The sequence below is a fragment of the Folsomia candida genome, unplaced genomic scaffold, assembly GCF_002217175.1.
Source record: "Folsomia candida strain VU population unplaced genomic scaffold, ASM221717v1 Fcan01_Sc016, whole genome shotgun sequence".
Classification (NCBI taxonomy): Eukaryota; Metazoa; Arthropoda; class Collembola; order Entomobryomorpha; family Isotomidae; genus Folsomia; species Folsomia candida.
This window is the reverse complement of record NW_019091208.1, coordinates 3,750,192-3,774,303: the sequence shown is the minus strand read 5'-3', so window position 1 is coordinate 3,774,303 and position 24,112 is coordinate 3,750,192. Positions and strand designations below refer to the sequence as shown.

Sequence of the window (24,112 nt, the reverse complement as noted above, 5' to 3'; positions counted from 1 at the left end):
CATCATTATACTGCAGATAAATACAGACAGACAGACACAGATCGTTATCAGCAGTGGTCGCGGAAAGGTGCGGACAATGTCCCCACGGTTATTCGATGTCTCCATCATCTCCCCATCTTATATAAACCACTCCCTCCCACTGTTAATGTCCCCAGATGTCCCACAGCTCCCGCGGCCACTGGTTATCCAGTCATGCAACGCGCACAATGACATAATCCTCTCTGTTGCATAAGCATGACGGAAGGAAGGAAGGATTTGACCATTAACATCGAGCATTTTCATTGTATACTCTGGCAATTTCGTGTAAAATGGGGGTAGGGCGGATATCTAGAAACTATACATAAATACGTACGTACATGGTAATATCAGCACTATGTGTACGTACTAATCCGAGTTTCCAAGCTACAATTGTGCAAAACTTAAAATGTTCAAAGTTTGTTTTGTGACACGACTTTGTGACGATGACATGACATAAACTCTTAGCAGAGTTCAGAGTTAAATGTCACTTTAACCTGAACTCCTTTCTTCTCGTACATTTCTATCTATATGAAGACGACAACTTATTTTAGCTATATATACATTTCTCGGAAGAGGGAAAGTGAGTCCCATTATTAACAATGTCACCGAACCTTCCATACACACACACATATCAGTTTTACTACCAAATTATTTCCCAGTTATTATTCGCCAGTAAAATGGCCCTGTTACAAAGTTTATTTCGTTCCATGGATTATTTTAGGTTGAAAATAGGTAATAATTGGGGACCTGTATGTACGCTTTTTAAACTTTCCCCTACCCAATTCCCGGATATTTTTGTCATTTTCTTCAAAACGGGACGAAGTAAAGTTACCTTCGCTACAAAAAAGTTGGGCCGATTTTCAACTAGAAATAGAGTTTGATTGCTTCAACACTTTCCTCATTTGGCAGCCCCAGCCCCCCACACACAGCAGGTGGATTGCTTATGGTCCACTTCTACTGATGTTATTACTCACTTAAATTCTTTCGTTTCTTATCGCCAAACCAGTTCTTTTGGTCGTTTTCGAAAAGCTTTACGTAATTTGAACCGGCCTATCCAACAATACAATCCGGGACAATATGTCTGAATGAAAGTTTGTCATTTGAGTTAAAGCTAAACTTGTGTGAAAGCCTGGAGGAATAAAATAAATTGTGAAGCTGGGGAAAAAAGGGCTCATTTCGTTCCTTCTCTTTGTGTCATTCTTGCATCATAAGGAATCCGCCGTTACTCACCGAATGGGTGACTGACTGACTTTGTCGAGTTGACAATTTCCATTGTTCTTTTTTATATTCACACTTGTTCTCTCTCTCTTTTCAAAGAAGTGAGTGGGAAAAACTTTTACGGACCAGTTTTACATTAGGAGATAGGATGGGATACAGATGGAGGGGAACAGTGGCCGCGGAAGGGTGGGTGGGGACAGGGGGACAATGTCGTCACGGTTATTCGATGTCGCCATCATTTCCCCAACTTATATAAACCCGGCCCTCCCCTATCCTATAATGTTAACGTCCCCACATGCCCCCACAGTTTCCGCGGCCACTGGAGGAGAAAACAAGAGAGAGAGAAGGGTAAAACTGTCAGAAAAAGTTTTCCTTTCTGGGCAATAGTTACGAGTAGTAGGAGCGTTTTATGTATTTCATGTTTTTATTTCTTGGATGAGAATTGTGGATTCATACGTTAAGTTGGTACATGAATTCAAAGAGTTTTTCTCTTAGTTTCCTTTGTCCGTTGGCTTCTCCACCTTTTTGGAAAATATTCCGCGATACGGGCGCAAGGAATGAATACAAATATGAGTTGAAAAAAAAGATGTGCAGTGCAGTTCAAAGCTTTCTCTGATCCCTATTAGTTCCTTGTCTGGCTGGTTATTAGTTATGAACCTGGCCAAGTTTTTCGTACTTATTTATTCAGAAAAGTTTCATTAAGTTTTAGATAGAATTGTTTTTGGTATCTGTTCTTTTTTGGAAAAATTTACATATTTTTATATACACAGAGGTTTGGAAATCATTGAAAAATATGGTAAGTAATGATATGCATGCATCCGCCTAATAGAACAAAGGCTACGCAATCCACCCACGTGCGAAAGGTGCGGTGCGTGATTGCTAGATATGTATTCTTTTTTTATATAAAAATTTGCATATTTTTCATTCAGGATTTGGAAATCATTGATAAATTTGCTAAAAATATGCATGCATCTACTCAACCAGCACAAAAAAACTAGAAAATACGCAACCCACCCACGTGGCGTGATTGATATTGTTTTAGCTATCTATCTGTTTTTTTTATAAAAATTTGCATAATATTTTCACTACACAGAATTTTAGAAATCATTGGTAAATATACTAAAAATATGCATCCATCCACCCACCCACCCACCACAAAAAAATACGCAACCCACGTGCGAAAAAGGTGGGGTGCGTGATTGATGATAATTGCAATGGGTGCATACTCCACCACCACAAAAATTTAAGCAGATGTATGTAAAAGCTGATTAGCTCAAATTGGAGGATGCCCATATTCCCATGAAGCCACTACAGTTAATGAGATTTTTTCAGAAATGGGCCACTTTAAACTAATTGTGAGCCGGGAAAGAAAGGGGCAATTTCTTTTGAGCAAATTACAATAGAAATTACTCCTCTTTTACTTTCTCCCTCCGAGTCTTCCTTGCACGCCCGCCCGCTCGCTGCTAGTAGTAAGTGAGTAGTAATAGTAATGTAGGTCTCGGAATGTGGTGTGGTATGGCACTTTGACATATTTACGATACTAAAGAGCTCATTAACTGTCGTGAAGGAGGGCATAAAAGAGGCGGAGCAGTTGGATGCGTTCCTACTCTTCAAGTTTTTAGTCACATACGGAGGATGATGGCAAAGTGGTGGTGGTGGTTTCTGGGTTGGGGGGAATTAACTGCACTTATTTTTCGAGCCCAACTTTCTCTTTCGTTGGGCACAAATGTGGGTGAAACGTTACGGGTTTGAGAACAATCATACTTTTTGGAATGCACTTCTCCACATCAGTTTGACATTTCGCAACTTTTTTTGAATGCATATTTGACCAGAAAATTATTTATGTATGAATATGTGCAGATATTTATTCACTTTGGCATTTCCCAACCTGTGCATAATTCTCAAGTCTTTGTCATGCCCGGAGGTGGTGACGGACGTGAATGTTGCACGGTTGGATTGTTTGGACCTAGTTTAGCGGGGAAATTATTCCATGCATGTTGTAATTCAACATTTACATATGCATAACTTTAACTTTTAGTCAGCTATATATATATGGCTCCTTTTATGGAGGTGTATGGCTTGCCAGGGTATGCATTTATTGGTGCATGATAAAGAACGGGAGAATAGGGAACTGTTTTCATATTCGCAATTTCGCATAGCCGCACACGGTCGGTTATTAAGTGGCGGAAGCCGTTTATTGTGATCGTTTTGTCCGTCCGTCCGTGGGCAGGTTATCTCCAGAACGGTTCAACATAATTAAATGTCGTTTTGGCCATTATGCTTCTAATTTGTAGTTTTTAGTCGAGTACGAAAATCGGGTCTATAAGACTAGTCTCCATATCGTCAGGTATGGTCCAAAATTAAGTTTAACCTTAATCGTCAGGTGCGGTGTCAGTTTAAAGGGAGGTTTCACGACAAAACAAGCACCGCCAATATTTTTGACCTGCGATCAAACCAGGTGAAAGGTCATAAATCACATAATTTTTCATGTTTTGGTGTCATTTTACATTTTACTACCTACATGACACCACTTTTTCATGCCCGTTTGGCACGGTTTATTAAATGTTCTAATATTACATATGAATCCAAACTATCAGTTTTCACCCTAACCAACAAATCTCATAACGACATTCCACCCAATCCAGCCAATAAACAGGGCAGCACCACATGATTCGGTAAATAATAAGATTTGAAACCTGATGCCATCGGAGGGACGTGTTAAAATACATGAACGTTGTGCCTTGTTTCGTTCTCGGTCGATGAAGGTGATGACGGCGGCGATGATCCCGAAAAGTCGAGTTGCTTAAGAGGATGATCATGATCAGATCAACCCACTTTTACCCTGTCTGTCTGCTCCTGATGGTGCCAGCTACGTACTTCTGGTGGTGGTGGTTAAGAGGACGGCGACAGAACCCTTACTTACTTATCCTTCTCAAGGAGGCTGAGACAGGAAGTAAATGAGGAAGCTTTCACTCCTCTCATCTTTCCAACCAGCTTCCCACACTCGTCATATCTCCAGAAGAAAAGAAGTTACTTTACGTGGCACATGACACCTGCACAACTTTGGCCACTTATTGTCACTCTTTGGCGCTAGCTTAGTTAGGAATATTTCGAAATTTTATATATGTTTCCAATAATCAAAAATCACTCGTTTGTAATTCAGCGAGTCACTCGTTTTGTTTACACTCTTAGAAGACTGGTATTAAATCATTACTGACTGGAGTACATACATAAGTAACACTACCCGCACTGGTAATAACGGGCATTACCGTTTAGCAATGTTGTACTAATGAAAAATTTACCATTCATAACCAAACTACTACCCCTCCGGTAGGAAGTTATTACCAAATCAATACCAGTATGGAGTACATATCTAACTATACCAGATTTTTAACAGTGTAGTATGTTTATCTACCTCAAAGGAAACGGCGTCGTGGCGTCTTTCACCCTTGATGTCGATTACACTTAAATTGATCCCGTACACATTTGCGGTTCGGGAAGTATTATCATGTTTTACTTACTTGATTGCATCGATCCGTCCGTTTCCTCCTCCCATCTCATCACGTTAGATAAATTTGACATCATAGAAAGCAGAAAGAACTGGCTGGTCGAGTGATAGCGGAGAAAGAGAGAAAGAGATACAGCTTGTTATCTTGTGTCGCGTATTTCCTTTGTGCCCTGAGAAAATGGATGAGATGAATCCTTTGTCATTGCAACTTGTTAACGCTTCAATGAATCACGGCCCCCTTTACCACCACCACCACCGAGTTTCTTGACAATCTCGTCAGCCCTGGTTCACTCCGTGTTGGTGGCGATGGCGAGTGAGTGTGATGATGATAGTTGCGGACAAACATGTCACCTCATATTTGGGAATGAGGAGTGGTAAAACGTGGCCCAACAGAAAAAGGGTTCGATTTTCTGTCGTGAGGGTGGCATTGGGTTTTCGTCACGTTTGATTTTTCAAGGAAGCTGGCTAACCAGTGTTTCGGTTCGGGCGGGTTTACTACATTTTTTGCAGTGCGAAGTAAGAAATGCGAGGTCCAAAAAACGCAAGAAATGCGAGCTGCAAGATATTCTCAGAAATGCGAGGTGCAAGAAACTGCAAAAAGGTGCAAGAAACTGGGAGAAAGTGCAAGAAATATGCGCTATCTAGCCACGCACCGTATGAAATATTTCTTGCAGGTCAAAATACCCGCAAGAAACCACTTTCTCCCCCTTATTTCTTGCACGTGGTTGTTTACTTTCACCCGAAACACTGATCAGACTACCTACTCTTTTTTTACATTATTTTTTTAAAAGTAAGTACCTACCGTAAAATATTTTATGTACAACGCGGAAGTAATAATGCGCAGATATTTGAAGACTAAGAAAAAATCCCATTGTGTGAAATAGGTCAAGTGAAAGTGACATCTATATAGGGTATCAAAATTCTTATGGAAACATATTTATCACGCTGACTGACAAGGTTTGACGTCTCCCTCAACCTGCAACAATGCATTAATATCGAAATCACTTTCAGTGCACTGAGTTTTCATATTCCGGCCGAGAACAAAACCTCAACTCTGACTTGTCCTCGGACCAACTTTCTCTCTTATCTTTCTCGCTTCTTCTCTGCGGGCTCAAAGTGTGGCTGGTGCAGAATTGGAGTTGACTCATGCATTCTGTCCTCTGTCATGTGGAATAAAGATCCCCGTCTTCAGAGAGTGAACAATCCATCGTCTGACCCTTCTGACCGACACGACAGCCGACCGCACCCTTTCCAATTTCAACTTTGGAGAGAGAGAGTTGGAGAAAGTGGAGGAGAAAGCTGGCTGGCTCGGGAATGAAGGAATATTTGAAATGAAATCCATCCATAGCATTCCACTCCTCTAATCAAAAGCGAAAAGTCTCGTGGTTTTTGGATGCGGGGTTTCGCAATATCGTGACCAGTGGCTGCAGAAGGCTGGGGACAGAGGGACCCATCATCTGCCTATTTTATATAGACCCCTGCCTCCCCTTATCCTACAATGTTAATGTCCCTACCAACCTTCCGCGGCCACTGAAGGTATATAACTACCATTAAAAATCACTACGTACAATGCCTATTTGCATTTTTTACGTATGGCTGGGTGGACGTGACCATGTCGATAAGTTATTGTATATTGCCCTGCATCCCAATAACAAACAGGTTACGGAATTGTGAAGTGTAATAACATGTGGTATTTTTATTCCCCTCGTAAAAACCTCAAGTCCACGTGTGTGTTCGACCCATTGAAAAAAGGCTGTGTCCTTGCTGAGCCGCACATTCTTTGGCTGGTGGCATGGTGGTGGTGAGTGTGACAGTGAAATGCATTTTTGAGGTTACGACGTACTGGGAGGAAGTTGGCCGTGTAGCTTAAGAATGCGCTGCGCTGTGCGATTATCCAGAATTGAATGGTGGCCGTGTGGGTTGGGTTGGTCCATGGTGGGGAAATGGTGATGAAAATGGGGAGAAAGTCCAATTTTTCTCTTTCATGGATTTTATTTCTGGGCCGATTTTTGTACCGGAATTCAGCAGAGTGGTGATGAGGGCTATACGGTAGTAAAGCTATTTAGACAGGATTTGCTCATTTTTCAAGACAATTTCATTATGCGGGTGGCATAAGTAATGTGCAGAATCTTCTTATGCATAAGTATGTTGTATGTAAACGTGTAGTGCCCTTTTGTGTGTGTAACTTGCTAATTTATTTTTTGCAGCTGCCAACGGGAAGAATAGTGGTCCACTTGCTGTGATGGTGTTCGTCCACGGGGAAGATTACGGCTGGGGTGCCGGTCACCCGTATGATCCCTCCTTGCTTGCCAGCCAAGGCAATATCATCGTCGTCACTGTGACCTTCCGCGTGGGAATCTTAGGTACGTACACTCATCGTCTCACTTACACTTTTAACAGTGTAAGTCAGTCTTACACTGTTAAAAGTGTGGTGGAGTCAGATATAGTCTTACTGGTATTGATCTGGTAATAACTTTCTACTGGATTGGTAGTACATAATTTGTTTCTGAGTGGTAAATTTTTCATTGCCACAAGACTACTAAACGGTAATGCCCATTATTACCACTACCAGTGTCGGTTGAGTCATATTTACAGATATGTAGTCGGGTCAGTAATGACCAGTAATACCAGTAGTAATACCAGTTTTCTAAGAGTGTCTAGATTTGGTAACAACTTCCTACCGGATTGGTAGTGTTTGTTTCTGTGATAAGTTTTTAACTACCACAGCATTACTAAACGGTAATGCTAATTACTACCAGTGCCGGTAAAGTCATATATATATGGACCCCGGTCAGTACTGATTTAATACCACTTTTCTACCCGTATACTTAATACCTTTTGAAATAAATTTCTTTTCCAGGATTCCTCAACGCCAATTCGGACGGTTACTTTAAGTCCCCCGCCAACTTCGCCCTGCTTGACGTGATTGCTGCCCTTCACTGGACGCAGGTACGTACGAACAAAAGATGACGATGCCGCTCACACACATCCCATTTCCATTTTAAAATCCTTTAATGAAGCTGAGACCGAGTAATCCGACCAAAGCCGCAGCGAACGACCTTTCCCCTAACGAACTTTCTCTCGAGTCAGTCCTACCTTGCATGGGAATCCTTTGTCTATTCCTCGGAAATAATACGTGCTAAGTATTCCGAGAGAGAGGCGTGGAACACGAACGAATCACTTAATTTTCCCCGAGACTGGATTATATTCAAGTCATATCCTGTTCACGAATCCACATCCGCATCCACATAAATATTTACTGTTCACTGATCATTAGCAAACAATAACAATTCTGCTGGGGGGTTGATGAACTGAAATGAAGGCTGAATAAGTGAGGCATGCACGTAACTATGTTTAGTTGGGTGAACATGTATGTACATGTATTTAGGTACATATTTATTAACGTGAACGTTGGTGTAAGATGCCTTGTTAGCGATATTATTGATGTTGTGTGTGCTCCAGTTGGTCCAGTAGGAAAAGGACAAAGGTTCAAGTACGTATGTACAGTACATATATGTAGTATCCTGTTTATTTATTCGTTTGAACTAATATTTGCATGAAAAATTAGACATTTTACACACATTTACAGTCCAGGGGACACACAATTAGTAGAGATAATGTTGATCCATGTGTCTCATTTTCAAAGGACACACACACACATACATTCACCTGATATGTATGTGCACAAGGCAGAAAATTTAGTCTACACACTCTAACAAATTTTAACACCGAATCATCACCAAGACTTTACCGGATAATGATAATATGTCACGGTTCAGCTACAGGGGAATAACGTGGGAATACCCATAGTCTATCACCAAGCGGAAACATACTACCAGCAAAATGGTAACAACCCCGATCATGAGTGCGACATTTGTCCCCCGATTTTTTAGAGTGCCCACAAAGTTTACTCAATTAGTCGGACTAACACCCGTCATTTGGTCGTGAAAGTCGCATGCATGCAAAACTAAGGCCACAAACAAACAAGAGATATCGTTCCATCTTGGCATCACCATTCCTTCCAACCCGAAACCACTGCCATGCCTGCCTGCCGCACTCTCTGCTTTTGCTGACTTGAATCGTCCACATTCAGATCACGTAGGCCGCATCCCATTAAAGTATAAAAGTATAAACGTATCAAGCCCGGCATAAAAAAGCAGAAGGTCCATGAACGGGCTGCCGTGATGCTGTGAATAATAGCATCCTTCAACCGGGATCATCTCTCTCACTGCTTTCTCCATTATACACTTTTCTCCTTCTCTGTTGAGGAAGGAGGAAAATAATGTTGCTCACGGTGGTCGCATCTTCTTCTTCTCGCTCCTCAACTTTCATGTCGGATAAGAGAAGGTTCATTTTTCTTGAAAAATCTTTATCATCCGTGTCCAAAGTGGATCGTGTTTTGTGGCTCGATTTTCTTGTTTGTTACACCAGCAGAAAAGGAAAGGTAGTCGAGATGGCTCAGGTCTTGAATGTTTACCCACTTGAGGAGGAATCATAGTCAGTCCGGCAGTGGGATGGAATTAAGTGGAGAGTTTATAAATTTTCGTTCTTTGCTTTTCTTATTAATTTAATAGGGTCCTGGTCTTAAGATTGTGGTTAAATTGGTGGAATAAGAAAATATTTTTTTGACCAGGGACAAAAATACGGTGCCCAGCTAAGTACTTGGTTGTTGACGGAGGCATATTTTCTTGGAATAATGGAGCACTACCAGCGTATGCTCTCCGATTTTGGGCAAATTAATGTCAACCGATCGCAAATTTAATTAGTATGAAATTTGCAGAAGACACGATCTCCCAATGGGCACGTTTGGCAGAGATATTTGCGTCCGAAGGGGAGAAAACACGGAGTAAATTTAGAAACTGTCAACTTTGTCAACTTTTCTTCTCTTCGGATGCAAAAATCTCTGCTAAACGTGCCCATTGGGAGATCGTGTCGTTTTAAAATTTCACACTAATTAAATCTCTGACCGATTGCAACAAATTTGCTCAAAATCTGCTCGCACACACTGCGAGACCTCCATCGTAAGTACTACTTCAACTCGTTTCCTCGCATCGTACACATGTCTACATCGTACGTGCTTTGAAGGGTTGAATGGTCATACTTTATCCAGATTTTATGCCACACCATGAAGACCACTATGACACGGGGTACTTTATTCTGCCCAGTTATTTATACTCGGTCAGACAACAACTCTTCTCTCTCTCGTAACAACTCAACTCGGTCATCTTCTCCTCTGCTCCCGCACGTACCCGCTAACAATTCTAACAAAAACAAGGAAAATTTGGTACGTACGTACGTAGTATAGGATTACAAGAAAAATGGGAAATAAAGATATCAAAATGAACCGGGATGAAGACAAAACCCATTAGTTTTTTGTTGTTTTGGTCTCCAGGATGGGTGGGGGATCATCGCATCGCATGGTTCACAACAAAATACAGAGCGCTTCTTCTTCTTCTTCTGAAAGATACATACAAGGTACAATTTGGGGAAGATTGATAGTAACAAAAAACTCTGAAATCTGTTCTCAACACAGACAACAATGAGCTACATAAAACAACCGCTGAGCTAAGGGCTGGCTAGAGAGAGAGAGAGTGGATTATAGGCCTAGATCCGACAGCCACTACGGAGAGAGAGGGAGAGAGGAGGGTGATTACTAGACCAGTGGCCGCGGAAGCTGTGGGGACATTAAAATTGTAGGATAGGGGAAGGAGTGGTTTATATAACATGGGCAGATGATACAGACATCGAATGACCGTGGGGACATTGCCCCCTGTCCCCATGCTTCCGCGGCCACTGAATTACTAGCCGGAAAGGTGCTCGGCTAAAGAAAGCGTAACGAAATTTGTATCAAATACCGCACTAATTTTTACAACAACCATTAATAAAACGAACCCCATCAAAATAAATAATCTATTTGTCCATAAAAACGTTTACCTAAACGATTTTCGAGTCTTAATTTTGCTCTTCACGTTTTTTTTTCAGGAAAATATCGGCTCGTTCGGCGGAGACCGGAGCAACGTGACCTTAATGGGTCACGGCCGCGGTGGGATTTTTGTCAACTTCTTGATGATATCTACCACCGTGCCGACGGGTAAGTCTAATTTATTGCACTTATTTTAGCCTGGCGCATATCGCTCGAATACCGGCACGTTTTTTGTAAGGAGAAAGTGAGCCCCGTGTAGCAGTATCACTGCCACGAACGCACCCAATCCAATATCGCTTCGTGACATAGCTTCTTCACCTTCCTTGTAATGAAGTCGGAGAAATATGCTCTCTCGCACTTTGACTCCGCCACTTCATTTCCACTCGGAGGACAAGTAATGTGATGTAAAGCTGACTGAGGGTGACCTTTTTATGGCAGTAAATAATATTGCCACTCAGGCTGAAGAGCAAAAAGTGGAGGGAAAGTAAGTGCGTTTTGGTGAAAGATGGCCTATTATTTGGGAGATATCTGAAAGGAAAATGGGACAAATTAATGTATTATCGTTGTAGTCAATTTCTCAGTATTTGTGGTTGGCTGGATGAAATAGGTCATTCGTTTTGTGGTAGGGGAAGAAGGAGAGTCAATTATAATTATTATGTGATGTGATCCATTCATGTTTTAGTGGCGTATCAAATAACATTTTTGTGAAAGAGATGTTCCTTTCTTGGAAATAAGTTATGGCAATAGAGTTATACGTACTGCGCATTTTCACGTCTTACTAATAATGGAGGTTTCCCAGCTTGTGTTGACAGATTTTGGCAAAGTTAGTGTTAATAGCTCACAAATTTAGTTGATTTGAAATTTAAAAAGGCATGTTTCCCAATGCTCATTTTTTGCGGAGATATTTGCATCCGAAGAGGAGAACCCCATATAAAGTTGACAAATTTTACATTTATTTACTGCGCGTTTTATCCTCTTTGGATGCAAATATCTCTGCCAAATCTCTGCACTGGGAGATCATGCCTTTTTCTAATTTCATATTATGTAAATTTGTGGTCGATTGACACTGATTTTATGCAAAATCGGAGATCATACGCTGGGAGACCTCCACCCTAAATAGCTACAGATACCAGATTTTCCCTCTTTTTTATTATGCCTGGATGAATTTAACACACATTGAACTATTCTCCAGGTTTAGCATTCAATTAGAGAAATTGCATTCCTTTTCCTACCATAAAATATGTTTTTTAACATCCTCTCCTTTCATAAAAATGTGGGGACACTTTTCCCTGATTCGAATTACTTTTCCTTGGCATGAATACAACTTTCTTTTCATTTGGTTCGTACTAATTCATCTTTGAATTGACTCTGGATGTGTGCTCCTTGCCAAAAAAAAAACCAATAAAGTTGTGTCCCATTCAACCTTTCAGTTCTCGATTCAGGGTGAAAAATGTATAGAAGTGAGACTTGTAATAAACTACGTTCTCCAGGTAAGATACCCTACATACTCAAATTGTGTGTAGCAATCCATCCATCCATACCACAAAGTAACCCGGTAGGTAAACAATCCTAGAATTCCTCTCCTACATAATACATATCCTTCCCTAGTTAGATGTTTGTTAGTCACGGATTTCAAAGGCTTTCTCCATCCATGCAAAATTGGAGTTGACGTTTCACATCCTGTGTGATTTGTTGTGGTGTGATCTATTTGTCTATTTGTATAAGTGAAAGCTCACAAATTGCGAATTTCCTCCCAAGCCTGCCACTTGAAAAAGAGTTATTTCTTCTCCAAGAAGGACATGGCTGGAGTTAAATAAGCATGGGAAAGAGGAAAACCGTGTGTAGCGGGGAGATAGAGTCGATCTATCTCCAATCTCGTTCCGACATTGCACTTCCTCATTCATTTTTTCCCTCCAAACACCAACGCCACCCACCAACCCACTCTACTTTCACATAAAGTGCAGAATTTCCAAAGTCAATTCTTTCTGCGTATGGGTGTGGGTACCTATCGATAACACGGATATATTTTTGTGGGATGGAGAACGAACCTCTTAGGAAAAAAGTAATAAAGCTGAGAAAGAAAGAAGGAAAGCGAGAGAGAAAGTAATACTTTTCAAGCGTCCACCAAACCTAAAGTATGGTTGAGGGGAAAAAATAGAAAAAAGTATGTATTCAACATTGAAGTATTGCCGATGCTTTGATAGCAAACTAAGTAACAACAAATGAAGAATTGGCCGGGTAGATGTATGTACCTCGCACCCTGACCAATGGATGGATAGATAGACACATCTTTCCCGGCAGGGAACGTAAATTCTGAAGGAAACGTAAGTTTTGGGGTAGACCGAAAGACCAGATGGTATAAAATATGATAGCGTGTTTTTTTCTTCTTTTCAACCGCGGTATACTACGTGGCATGGCTTTCTCTTATTTTTCATGGGTTACATATGTACATGCACTGCAAGAAATTGTGATTTCGGAAAGCAGAAGACAGTGTTTCGTTTCTTGTAGGTTTTCTACATTTCTTGCACTGCAGAGCAAGAAACGGAAGAAATTCGAGGTGCAAGAAACTGGGAGAAAGTGCACGAAATTTGCGCCATCCAGCCACGCGTCGTATGAGGTGTAGCGACGTAGCGTAGTTTCTTGAGCCTTGCATTTCTTGCAGTTCAAAATACCTCCAAAAAACCACTTTCTCCCCCTTATTTCTTTCATACTTTCACCCGAAACACTGTCATCCAAGAAAGAGAGTCGAGGCATGCAAGCCGTAGAAACATGTTGGTCGTTCAACTATCCCGAGTGAGTGAGTGAGAGATATAATATATTATTAGGACAGCGTCCAAGAACAGCAGGGTAGAGGAGAGAGATAGAGAGAATTCTACGAGAGAAGAGAGCAGCTTGTTAGTTTTCGTTTAGTGTGGGTATTGGTCTCGAGAAGGAGAAAGTGCGCCCGGACTGTAAAGACTTATCGTTTCCCGAGATATTATCTTAAGTTGGGGCAGTATGTGGAGGGTCTCGGACGAGATTTTTCCTCCAGTTAACAAGTAACATTTCCTCGTCTCTCTACTCTTTTTTCTCCTACTTTCTCTTTCTTTCTGCTCTGGTTGCGACTGTCGCGTGCTTGTCCGTTCCGTTGTCCCTGTCTCTCCCTTGTCACGGGGACAAACAGTACATGGTGGTCGGCCTTGTTTCGAGTCGATGCATAATGCCACGTACCAGCAGAGTTGGACAGACGCTAGGAAAAAAATGGTCTCACTACATATTTACTTTACTTGAGGATGTAAATGCATTGCGGAATAAATTGTGTGGCGGAGAGTCACTTTATTAAATGTGGGTCACATAATGAGATTGGTTCCTTATTAGGGAAACCTCGTCGTCGTAAAATTTTACTCGTGGTCATCACAGTTTAGAAAAAGGATTGAATATTTTACGGGAGAGAATTTCCGCTCGAATGGAGATTGTGGTTGGAATGAAAAATGAATTAAATGTCAGCCAGCAACGGGAAACGATCTTTCTCATTTTCTTCACCTCCTTAACAAGAAGAAGACCTCCGTTGGACTGGACTGGACGGTGAGTGACGGGCACATAGTTTGGAAGTGGTGGTCGTTCTTCTCTCGGTAAAATCGGGGAGGCAAACTAAACCAAGTAGGTCGAGGAGAAGGAGAGAGAGGAAGACGACAACTTCTGCCGGATACGGAGAGTGGCAGTCCACTTTGTTTTTTTGTCTGATCTGATGACACGAATAATAAGCAAGGGAGGTGGCCCAGTCGAGAAAGAAGTGAAATTTGGTGCGAAATTTAAATTACAATTTTATCCTTGCTGTACGTACAGATGATGGAATATTGTGATAAAATTCAGCGTCTGACGTGTCGCAGGGCATAATAAGGCTGGACCTAGTTAGTTCCAGTGGCCGTGGAAGCTGTGGGGACGTTAACATTGTAGGATAAGGGAGGGAGGGGTTTATATAACATGGGCAGATTATGGGAACATCGCATAACCGTGGGGACGTTGTCCCTCTGTCCCCACGGCCAGTGGTTAATTCGCTTACATAAATAATATATAGGTTGACTCACTTCTCGTTAAAATCTGCTCCTAATAAAATTAATTTATCCATCCAGTATTTATTACACTTGATGGCAGGTCCATATAACGTGATTCAATAAGTCGTACCAATCAGTCACGCCTAAATTGAAGCCAACCGCACCACGCCCAGGCAACTTTTCACTTTTGGCCCCACAACCACTGCTCCAGCGAGAATCCCAATAACTTCTCTTTCACCTCTGATAAAGGACTCTGCCGCCGCATAACAAAGGGGGAGCGGGGAGAAATTGCATTATCTAAATGTTAGCGCTTTCTCCCAACATGTACGGAGGGCAGGAAGTGGAGAAGGACCAGTCTATTGGATCTGCCGGGTGACAGGATAAAGTTTAATTCCGAATTCCCAAGTGACATATATAAATCTCCCACCGACACGACACTTCACGAGGAAAAAGCGCCCAACACCAGAGAGAAAGTGAGATAAGGAACTTTCTCCACGACACTCTATACAATGCCGCATTCCTGCCTCGTCTTCTTTCTTCCGCGGGGAGAGCTAAGTAAACGTGGATGAACGTAATACTGGCCTAAATACGGACTGAGGTCTGATCCGTAATGGAGAAAATGGGGAGAAAGTCGTAGGAGAAAGTAGTTACCCAACAACTCGCCCGCTTAACAAAGATGAGCTCAATCTCTTTGATTGCGTCTACATAAACCTTTACACTTTCACAATCTATGTGTGTGTGTAAGGGGACAAAGGGTTCGCAGAATATTTCCCTATTAGCCATTCAACCCTTGTGTAAGTAAGGAGATAAGGTAAATAGAAATTCAGCTTTCTCATGACTTTACAAGAACCTTAGTCAGGAGGACAAAGCTTTCTCGGAAATCTTTCTCTAATCATTAGTGTCGAGCTTATTGTTGTCAGTTTTCTCCGGGACGCTGGTTCCGCTAACAATCTCGAATTTTATTCGCAATTCTCATAAATAGAAGTGTGTATATCTTGGTAGCTTTCTCTTCTTCTTGAGAGACCCAGTTGGATATTAGTGATCAGTCACAGGGCAAACTTGTAATGTTGTTGAATAAAGCTGGAGGCTATCAATATTGGATATATACCACCGGATCTTACCCTCTTGGTTCAGCACTCTTCATTCCTCACACTTTGATTGCGTCCTAAGGGGTAAAACTTGGTAAAAAAGAAATAAACTGGATGGACACGGTGTTTGATTTTTTGCAGTGTTTCGCAATTTCTTGTACTGCACTGCAAGAAATAGGTCACCCTTTGAATTACACGTTTGTATTACTAATTTTTTAATAAAATTTCTGTTCAGTACAATTCTGATTTCATGACAACAAATTAAAATTTTCAACCTATTTCAATTTTTTTGTGATTTTTTACGAAAAATGCGAAAAATCTAGTTCTTAACATTGGTATGTATAAATTTCAAAATTTTATAAGAAAAATATTGAAAATATCCACACTGTAAGAATAAATAACCCCAGACGGAGTAAAATTCTATCCATGCCAGAGTTAATAGTGTATGCACTCTCTATGGTGTACGTGGGAGCTTAAAAGCAAAAGAGTTACGCATTTTACTCCGGTTGAATACAGCGTTACTCCCAGCGGAGTAACGCTTCCAGCCAGGGCACTGCGCATTGGTAACCCTCATAGGGGTACTGCTTACTCGGTACCGGGTTCTTTCTGTGAGAGCGGTATATGCAAATAATTTGAAATCTACTTAATTGTCCTTACATAATTTCAATACAAGATTTTATTAATTAATTATCAATTTTAAAATTTCATCCCCCCCCTCTCGATGGCTCTAGTAATTCGTCATCTGCAATATGGTGATCTGAAAATAAGACGGAAAATTCGAATCAAATTTATGAGAATACAATTTATTGTATGATTTGAAAGAATTTCTTAATTATTTATTTACCCTCAATTTTTTACGTATTCCTGTAATCCAAATTGCTGTAGAAGTCCTTGCACTACTTGTGTTGCAATTTTCAAGTGGGGGTGGTTAGAATTAAACGGGGGTCAGAAAATAAATAAAATTCCACTGCCAAAATTACACTCGCAGCGTATGCGGAAGGCGGTTGAGTGGGAACTGAGCTACTTTGTGGCTTCAGCCAATCTCCCCGCCCAACTCGATAACTCTGCCACGGGTAAGATATGCATTGCCAACTCTTTCTGGGGTAAACGCAAGTAAAGTGGCCTAAACAGAGTAAAGTTTGAGCAAACTCGGTGAAGGGTTGGTCACTTTACCCTGTGTAGATTTATCAATACCCCGTACAGTGTATGCAGGCAAGTAACTCAGCGCTAAGTTAGACACATTTCTAAGAGTGCACCTTTTACCATCGAGTCTTCGACAAAATACACTCTTAGAAATGTGTCTAACTTAGCGCTGAGTTACTTGCCTGCATACACTGTACGGGGTATTGATAAATCTACACAGGGTAAAGTGACCAACCCTTCACCGAGTTTGCCCAAACTTTACTCTGTTTAGGCCACTTTACTTGCGTTTACCCCAGAAAGAGTTGGCAATGCATATCTTACCCGTGGCAGAGTTATCGAGTTGGGCGGGGAGATTGGCTGAAGCCACAAAGTAGCTCAGTTCCCACTCAACCGCCTTTAACTCTGGCATGGATAGAATTTTACTCCGTGTGGGGTTATTTATTCTTACAGTGTAACAGAAACATATTTTTTATAAATTTTGGTGTCAGTGTAATTTATGCAGTAAACTTATTTGTGTATTTCGTCTTCCACGGAAAAAATACACAAATGGTCGTTAAGAGGTTAATTATAGGGCATGTTCGCTATATGACGCTTATTTCTTGCATTTCATGCACTGGTGCAAGAAATTATGCCTGTAAAAAAACATTTCTTGCGGGTGATTTTTTATCACAGCCAGCACTGGATGGATGACGGCGACTAAGAGTCACTCATCCGAATCGAGTGAGTGAGTAGAGGCGTACAATTTGTCATCAATGGTATGGCAGGCAGGCGGTCGGATGGAGAAAGTCCTCATCACTTGACTCCCTCTTACTAACTAAATATCATCACCACCATCATCACCGCCAAGCCAGCAGACCGGTGGTGCGTTACGGAAGAAGAAAAAAATACCAAAAAACTTCTGCCCAGCTATACTAGAATTTTGGTCTTTAGACAGTTTTATTGCGTTCTTGTGTTTATTCGGCTGGGTGAATGTCCTGATCTTAAAATTACGGTGGTGAGATCGAGATCCACTGCCACGTGAGCATCCCCAAAATATAATAATGCTTAAAGGTGTGAGTAAATACACTGTTAAAAATATGATAGAGTTAGATATATACTCCGTACTGGTATTGACTTGGTAATAAATTCCTACCGGATTGGTAGTAAGCAGTTTGTTTCTGAATGGTAAATTATTGATTACCACGACATTACTAAACGGGAATGTCCCTTATTACCAGTTCCGGTAAAGTCAGACACCCTTAGAAATCACGAAGGTTCTGATTTCTCGTATTAAAATTAGTATTCAAATTTTTCCTGTCCGTAAAAAATTGCTACCGCTATGGTAAAACTTTAATACCAAGCTATTACTACACGGTATTATTTAGTAATACAGCCTTGGCAGGGTGATACATAAATCCCGCTTGGCATTATTTTAATACTCAATTTCTAAGTGTATATGTACTCCGGTCAGCAACTCTTTAACACTAGTTTTCTAAGAGTGTACTCGTGATTACGTAACTTTAACTAACTCGGTTGGGAAATTCTCCCCTTTCTAACCCAGGTGAGAAATCTGACGCTCACTCTTTTTTTGGTGGGTCAGGTTTTGCTTGAGTTGTAAAGTAATCCAATTCGTCCAGATGTATAAATAGGTTGTTGAATCGCCGCACAGTTATATTGCTCCCTCACCATTGCTCACTTTAACACCGGGCTGGCTGAACTGAGAACTATGTGGTAACTTGAAAGTGATTGCATGCAAGAAACTAATTTGGTAAGGGAAACTTTTTCTTGCCCGTGAGAGCCTTTAGATGACTATTAGGCACCCACCATATTTTATTGCATCAAGTTACAAATAATTTTCTTCCCTCTCCGTCCACTTTTACTACTTCGTCCACTATTTACTATCATATCCTGCTTAAATCTTGCTTTCGCCAAAGTAGTCCTGCATCTAATCGGAATAACAAATATTTTCATAAACAGGAAACTTTGGAGTATTACGTAAGTAAGATGAGGAAACTTGAGATTAGATATTTATGTAGGTCGGGTTGTTACCACTTATTTGTGAATTCTCCGCACCCGTTAATGAGCAACATTCCCAAGAAAATTACTATTATTTTACTGTTCGCCACTCACATTGGCCAAGTTTCGTGTGGTGACATGAGAAATACATTTCCTATGTGTGTCGTCGGTTCGGTGGTGGGTGTTTAGGTGTTTTCACAATGTCACTCAAATTCTTTGAACAAATGACACTTCCTTTCCCAACTTTTAATGCGTTTACCCAACTTACCAACCAACTACAAATCCAAGAGTGGTTTCCTTCCTATAAGAGTTAATTATCCCAATAAGAAAAATATCAAAATTTACGCTGTTTGGATCCTATATGCTAATAATATTTTTACTGCTTTATGGACACGCAATTTAGACCGGGATCGAGCTCCGTGTCCTAATTTGTGCGGGTAACGTGTAACCTTGCCGAGTAGTTAATGCGTGTCTTGCTCTCACGAGCTGGTCAACACTTCCTCCTTCCCAAGAACAACAAACGGGTCGTGGCATGGCATGCATGCACCACGGAATTGTTTATCAGCAGGCAGACCTCTCGCTGGGGAAAGTTTCTGATTACATGACGGAAACTTAATTAAGACAGTAAAACTGAATTAGCGCCGGTATGATTGATTGCTGATAAAGGTCATAAATCCACCTCCATTATTGTAAACATCGAAACTTTCTCCGACCCGAAAAACAGCCACTTTTCTCGGTAGGAGCCTTGTTTAAAGGCGACTTTTAATTCTCCTTCCTTGCATTTCGTGTCCTGTGTGAATCGTGTATTTTATTTAGTGCCCACAAATTTGACAAAGTCGGAGTAAAGTGCGGTTCGGACGTTTGATTTAGGTTTTAACGATCTTTTATGCAAATTAGTTACCTTGTACGCATACACTTTCTGGTGGTTTTTATTGCCCCCTATATTCTTCTAAGGCTTTGCGTTAAGCTGGTGAGACGAGGTCATTAAAACTGTCGGGATTTATTACCCGACTTGGATTTATTCCTTAAACGGAACTGGATTCATTGTTTTTACGGAATGTTTATAATTTCCTGTGTGGTTGGTTCCATTCTTAGAAACAATATGCGAGAACTAAATGGGGTGAAAGTGAGTGAGTGAGTGACAATGTTACTCAAATACATACACGTCACTTTACGTGGGTTTCTTTACTGCAAGAATTCAAATTCAGGCTGGCAAGATTGTGCATATATCCATTTTCGCGAAAATATCATGAACCTATCCCTACCCACACGAAAATTCTATTCTTGAGCTCTTGAGCATCTCATCCTTTGACATTCTGCCCAACGATCTGTAACCAAGCTGCTTTTCGATAACAATAACACTGTCAACCTTTCCAAAGGAGGAAGTTGTTCCAAGCGAACGAAGAGCTGCCTACTTTTCCCTTGTAACGAGATCAATCAAGTCAAAAGGGTTGCGACAATGAATGAATATTAATTTCGGGAAAGTATGGATAGATAAAAAGCGTGGCCAAGAGGGGGAAAAAAGTTTTGGGGCTTGAGAGATAATAAGTTGAATGGAAAATGATTAATACAACGTTAATTTTGCAATGTCAATAAAATTATGGGGGGTGAAAGTTGGAAAGATTGGCACATTTTATAGAATGCTACATGGGATTAGGTCACTACTTGCTGGTAGTGTTTCGTTTCTGGCGGGTTGGCTACATTTCTTGAAGTGCAAAAGTATGAAGCGCAAGAAATGCGAAGTGCAAGAAACTGGGAGAAAGTGCAAGAAATATGCGCCATTTAGCCACGCGCCGTATGAAATTTAGCGGCGCGCGTAGTTTCTTACGCCTTGCATATCTTGCAGGTCCAAATACCCGCTTTTTCCCCCTTATTTCTTGCAAGTGGCTACTTTCACCCGGCACACTGCTTGCCGCCCGGCTGCAACAGCATCCGCTTAACTTCAAACAGGGAGTACAAGTCTTGTGTTAAAAGTGCTTACGCAATCTCGTAGTCATCATGCCATACAGAGACGAAGAAGAGATAATAAGAGGATATTGCTTTCTTAGTCGCTTTCTCTCTGGAGGTACTGCCATTCTTGCGAAGAAGAAGAATAAGAAAGCACGGGGAAAGAAGTTGGATGGCTGCAGAAGGCCGAAGGTTCTCTGAGATAAAGAGGAGTTGAGTCCCATTTCCTCCAAGTTTCCAAGCTAGACAAATTATCCAAGCGTTGAAGATAAGTCATTGGATTGATCCATCATCATCAACATTGTGAGACGTGACAAGATGAGCCGATAGAGGAATTTCTCCATCTTCAAACTATACGGACTTTCCCGTAATAATAATTCTCAGAAGAGTTGAGTCTCTTTGGAATTCTACTTATCACTGACTTACTCCTTGTTCCTTGCCGTGCCGTATTTACTCCTGGTTGGTGGTTGAACTATCTATTTTCCTCACTTTTTAACCAGCCAGCCAGTCCATCAGCTGTTTTTGAGTCGGAAACTTATTGCAACAAGGGAGAAAGTTGTAGTGAAAATCAAAATTGTTCCGCTGCACAATAATGCACCACAGGATGAGACGGGTTTTCAATAATTTACACCAAAGTTCAAACCACAACTTCATGGGTTGCTACTTACTATACGGCAGGCAAGTGGTGTGACTGGAATTTTAATGTGGGAAAGAGTAAATTTCCCTGGTTCTGGGTTGAGTTTGTTTAACGAGGGAAAGTTCGTTAGGTCTTTGGCTGCCTGGTTTTAGTTAAACACACAGAGCGACAAAATGTAAATGAGGGAGTGATTTTGGGAGAAAAAAAGTATTAGGATTTTTTGGGGTGCATATTTTGGTTTCAAAATCGAATGTACACTCTTAGAAAACTGATATTAGAGTTTAGTTATGTTGTGACAATTAAAAATTTACCACTCAGAAACAAACTACTACCAATCCTGTAGAAAGTTATTACCAAATCAATACCAGTACCGAGTATATATCTCACCCTACCAGATTTTTAACAATGTAATCACCTAAACAAGCCTACAAAGTATAGGTGAAAGCTCACAATCTTTAAATAAATCATTCATTATAAGTTATAAACCGCTTATAAAAATGGTTACTAATATTTTTCTCGAAGAAAGCAATCTCGCCAAAATAATAATAAATCCTTATTATTTCTTTTTTCCTCCCTCCCACGCATTGTCAATCTAAGTGAAAGCGCACTTTTATATTTCTTTCTCTCTCTCTCTCTCTTCGTCCTGTTTACCCAAACCAGTCATCCACAACGACACATTATTGTTTAGTTAAGATGAGAGAAAGAAGAAGATCCGAACAAATATCTTTATGGCACGGGGACCATGTACCAAAACCACCACCAGTAATAATAATAATAAGAGTAATACAGTTCTCTATCCATTTCTATGTGTATAATCTTGGTCCTCTCTAGCTGTTCGTGTCCCATCATAAATGCTAAGACGGGAAAGAGCTTTCTCTGTGTTGTTCTAACAATGACAGCTCTTCTGCCATGCACTACTTACCACGCCGCAATTTGAATTCGGACTTTCCCAATATCAATCCGACCATCCGGATCGGTCGGTTGGTTGGTGGTGTACACAAATGATATATAAGTAAGTAAGTAGGCATAGTGTTCGAGGAGGGGAGGATAAGCAGGCAAAAGTCTTCTCGTGGTGGTGGGAAAGTTCTGTGCAATATTAAGGACCCACTTTCTCCTCAAAGGGACCATGTAGATGTTATAAGTATGGCTCCGTTCCAGTTCTTATCGATTATTCGATTCTCTCCTCTCTCTCATCTTCTTTCTACGTGGTGGATGCTCTTCTCCTCCCGGCTTGCAGACCCTACACCACGAACCCACCGCGAACGAACAACCAACACTCCGACACTAACGTTATTTCCTCTCTCTCTCTCTCTCTGCATCTTCTCCTAGTGTAGGAGATCAAGCGAAAGTCCCGGCCATCGACTTGGTTGGTTGGCATATACTTGGAATCTTTCTGCCCTTTTTGCGGAAAAAGTGTAAGAGCCCCAACTGCAACGAGTAAGTTGGGCAACTTTGGGAGAAAGTTGTTGGTTCTTTGTGCAATTCTCAGAGCAGGTAGATGATCGTAATGGTGGAGGAGAGATGTGGGTAGGTACGAGTGCAATAAGAAGAAGGACGACGACGTGATAATCCATCCACAAAGCGGAGAAAATTATAGGAAAAGTAAAAATCAAAGAATTTCACCGTCAGATAATACAATGGGATAAAATCCATTGCTTTCCTCCTGCCCTGCATCCATCCACATATTTCACCCACATTATTTCACACAAATTGTTTGCATTGAAATACAATGCGCTTTGTGTGGTGGCAGAGATTCGGACCGACGGACGGACTACTTTCTCTCCTTTTTATCGTCCCACCCACCCTCCCACCATTATCACCAGGAGGACGTGGACGAGGACGCCGTACTACTAACCCATCTCCTCTGTATTTGTGTGATATACGCACCACGCGGTGGCACGGTTTGATGGTTTATGTTCGCAAACTCTGCCTTTCCTGGCAAGACATCAATTCTTTTCAGACTTGAACTAATTCAAACCTCAAACAGAGAGAGTGAGGAGTAGGAGTAGGAGTCGTAGTCGGATCTACGCATTACTCAGGAAACCTGAGAGAGAGAAAGTCTTGCTCTCGTGGACTGCTTATGAAAGCAGCAGTAGATTTCGGAGGAGCAAGTAGTTTTCTAATCTGAGCTAGTGGTCGGTTCTTTGGTTTTGCTAGTTACTTACCTACCCTAGACTACTTGCTTCTTATACTGATTGAATGGGCTGGGATCTGCTATCTTCGCTGGGGGAATTGGTGGTAAAGAAATTCTGCTGGGGGTGCTTACCTCCATATTGATAGAGAGGGAGGGAAAGAAAGTATGTATAAGGTCTCGTCCTATCCTTCCATTTATCATGCAAGCCAGAAAAACTGTGGTAGAGGAGGAGGAGGACGAGGGAGCATTATTATCAAAATTTTATTTTTAGAGGCATCCATAATACGGAAGATTGGTGGCATAGTCGCATCGAGGTATCAACTTAATGCACAAAACGACCAAGAAAATTACTCTACTTACCCCTTTTACATTTCATAGAGTAGTAAATCGTAATGAGAACAACAGGATTGAACTCGTGCCAAATATCCTGCCAGCGCCAGACATTTACGAAATGTGCCGCTTTTTAC

General features: G+C 41.1%; 1 protein-coding gene across 1 annotated transcript in view; it reads left to right on the top strand.

Annotated features, from left to right (window-relative positions):
* Window positions 1-24,112, top strand: part of LOC110856549 (neuroligin-4, X-linked) — a 90,232-nt gene that overhangs the window by 26,560 nt on the left and 39,560 nt on the right. The window contains exons 3-5 of the mRNA XM_022105034.2: window positions 6,952-7,107; window positions 7,605-7,693; window positions 10,727-10,835. Of these exons, the coding sequence (XP_021960726.1) occupies window positions 6,952-7,107; window positions 7,605-7,693; window positions 10,727-10,835 (354 nt within the window). The remainder of the gene's footprint in view (window positions 1-6,951; window positions 7,108-7,604; window positions 7,694-10,726; window positions 10,836-24,112) is intronic.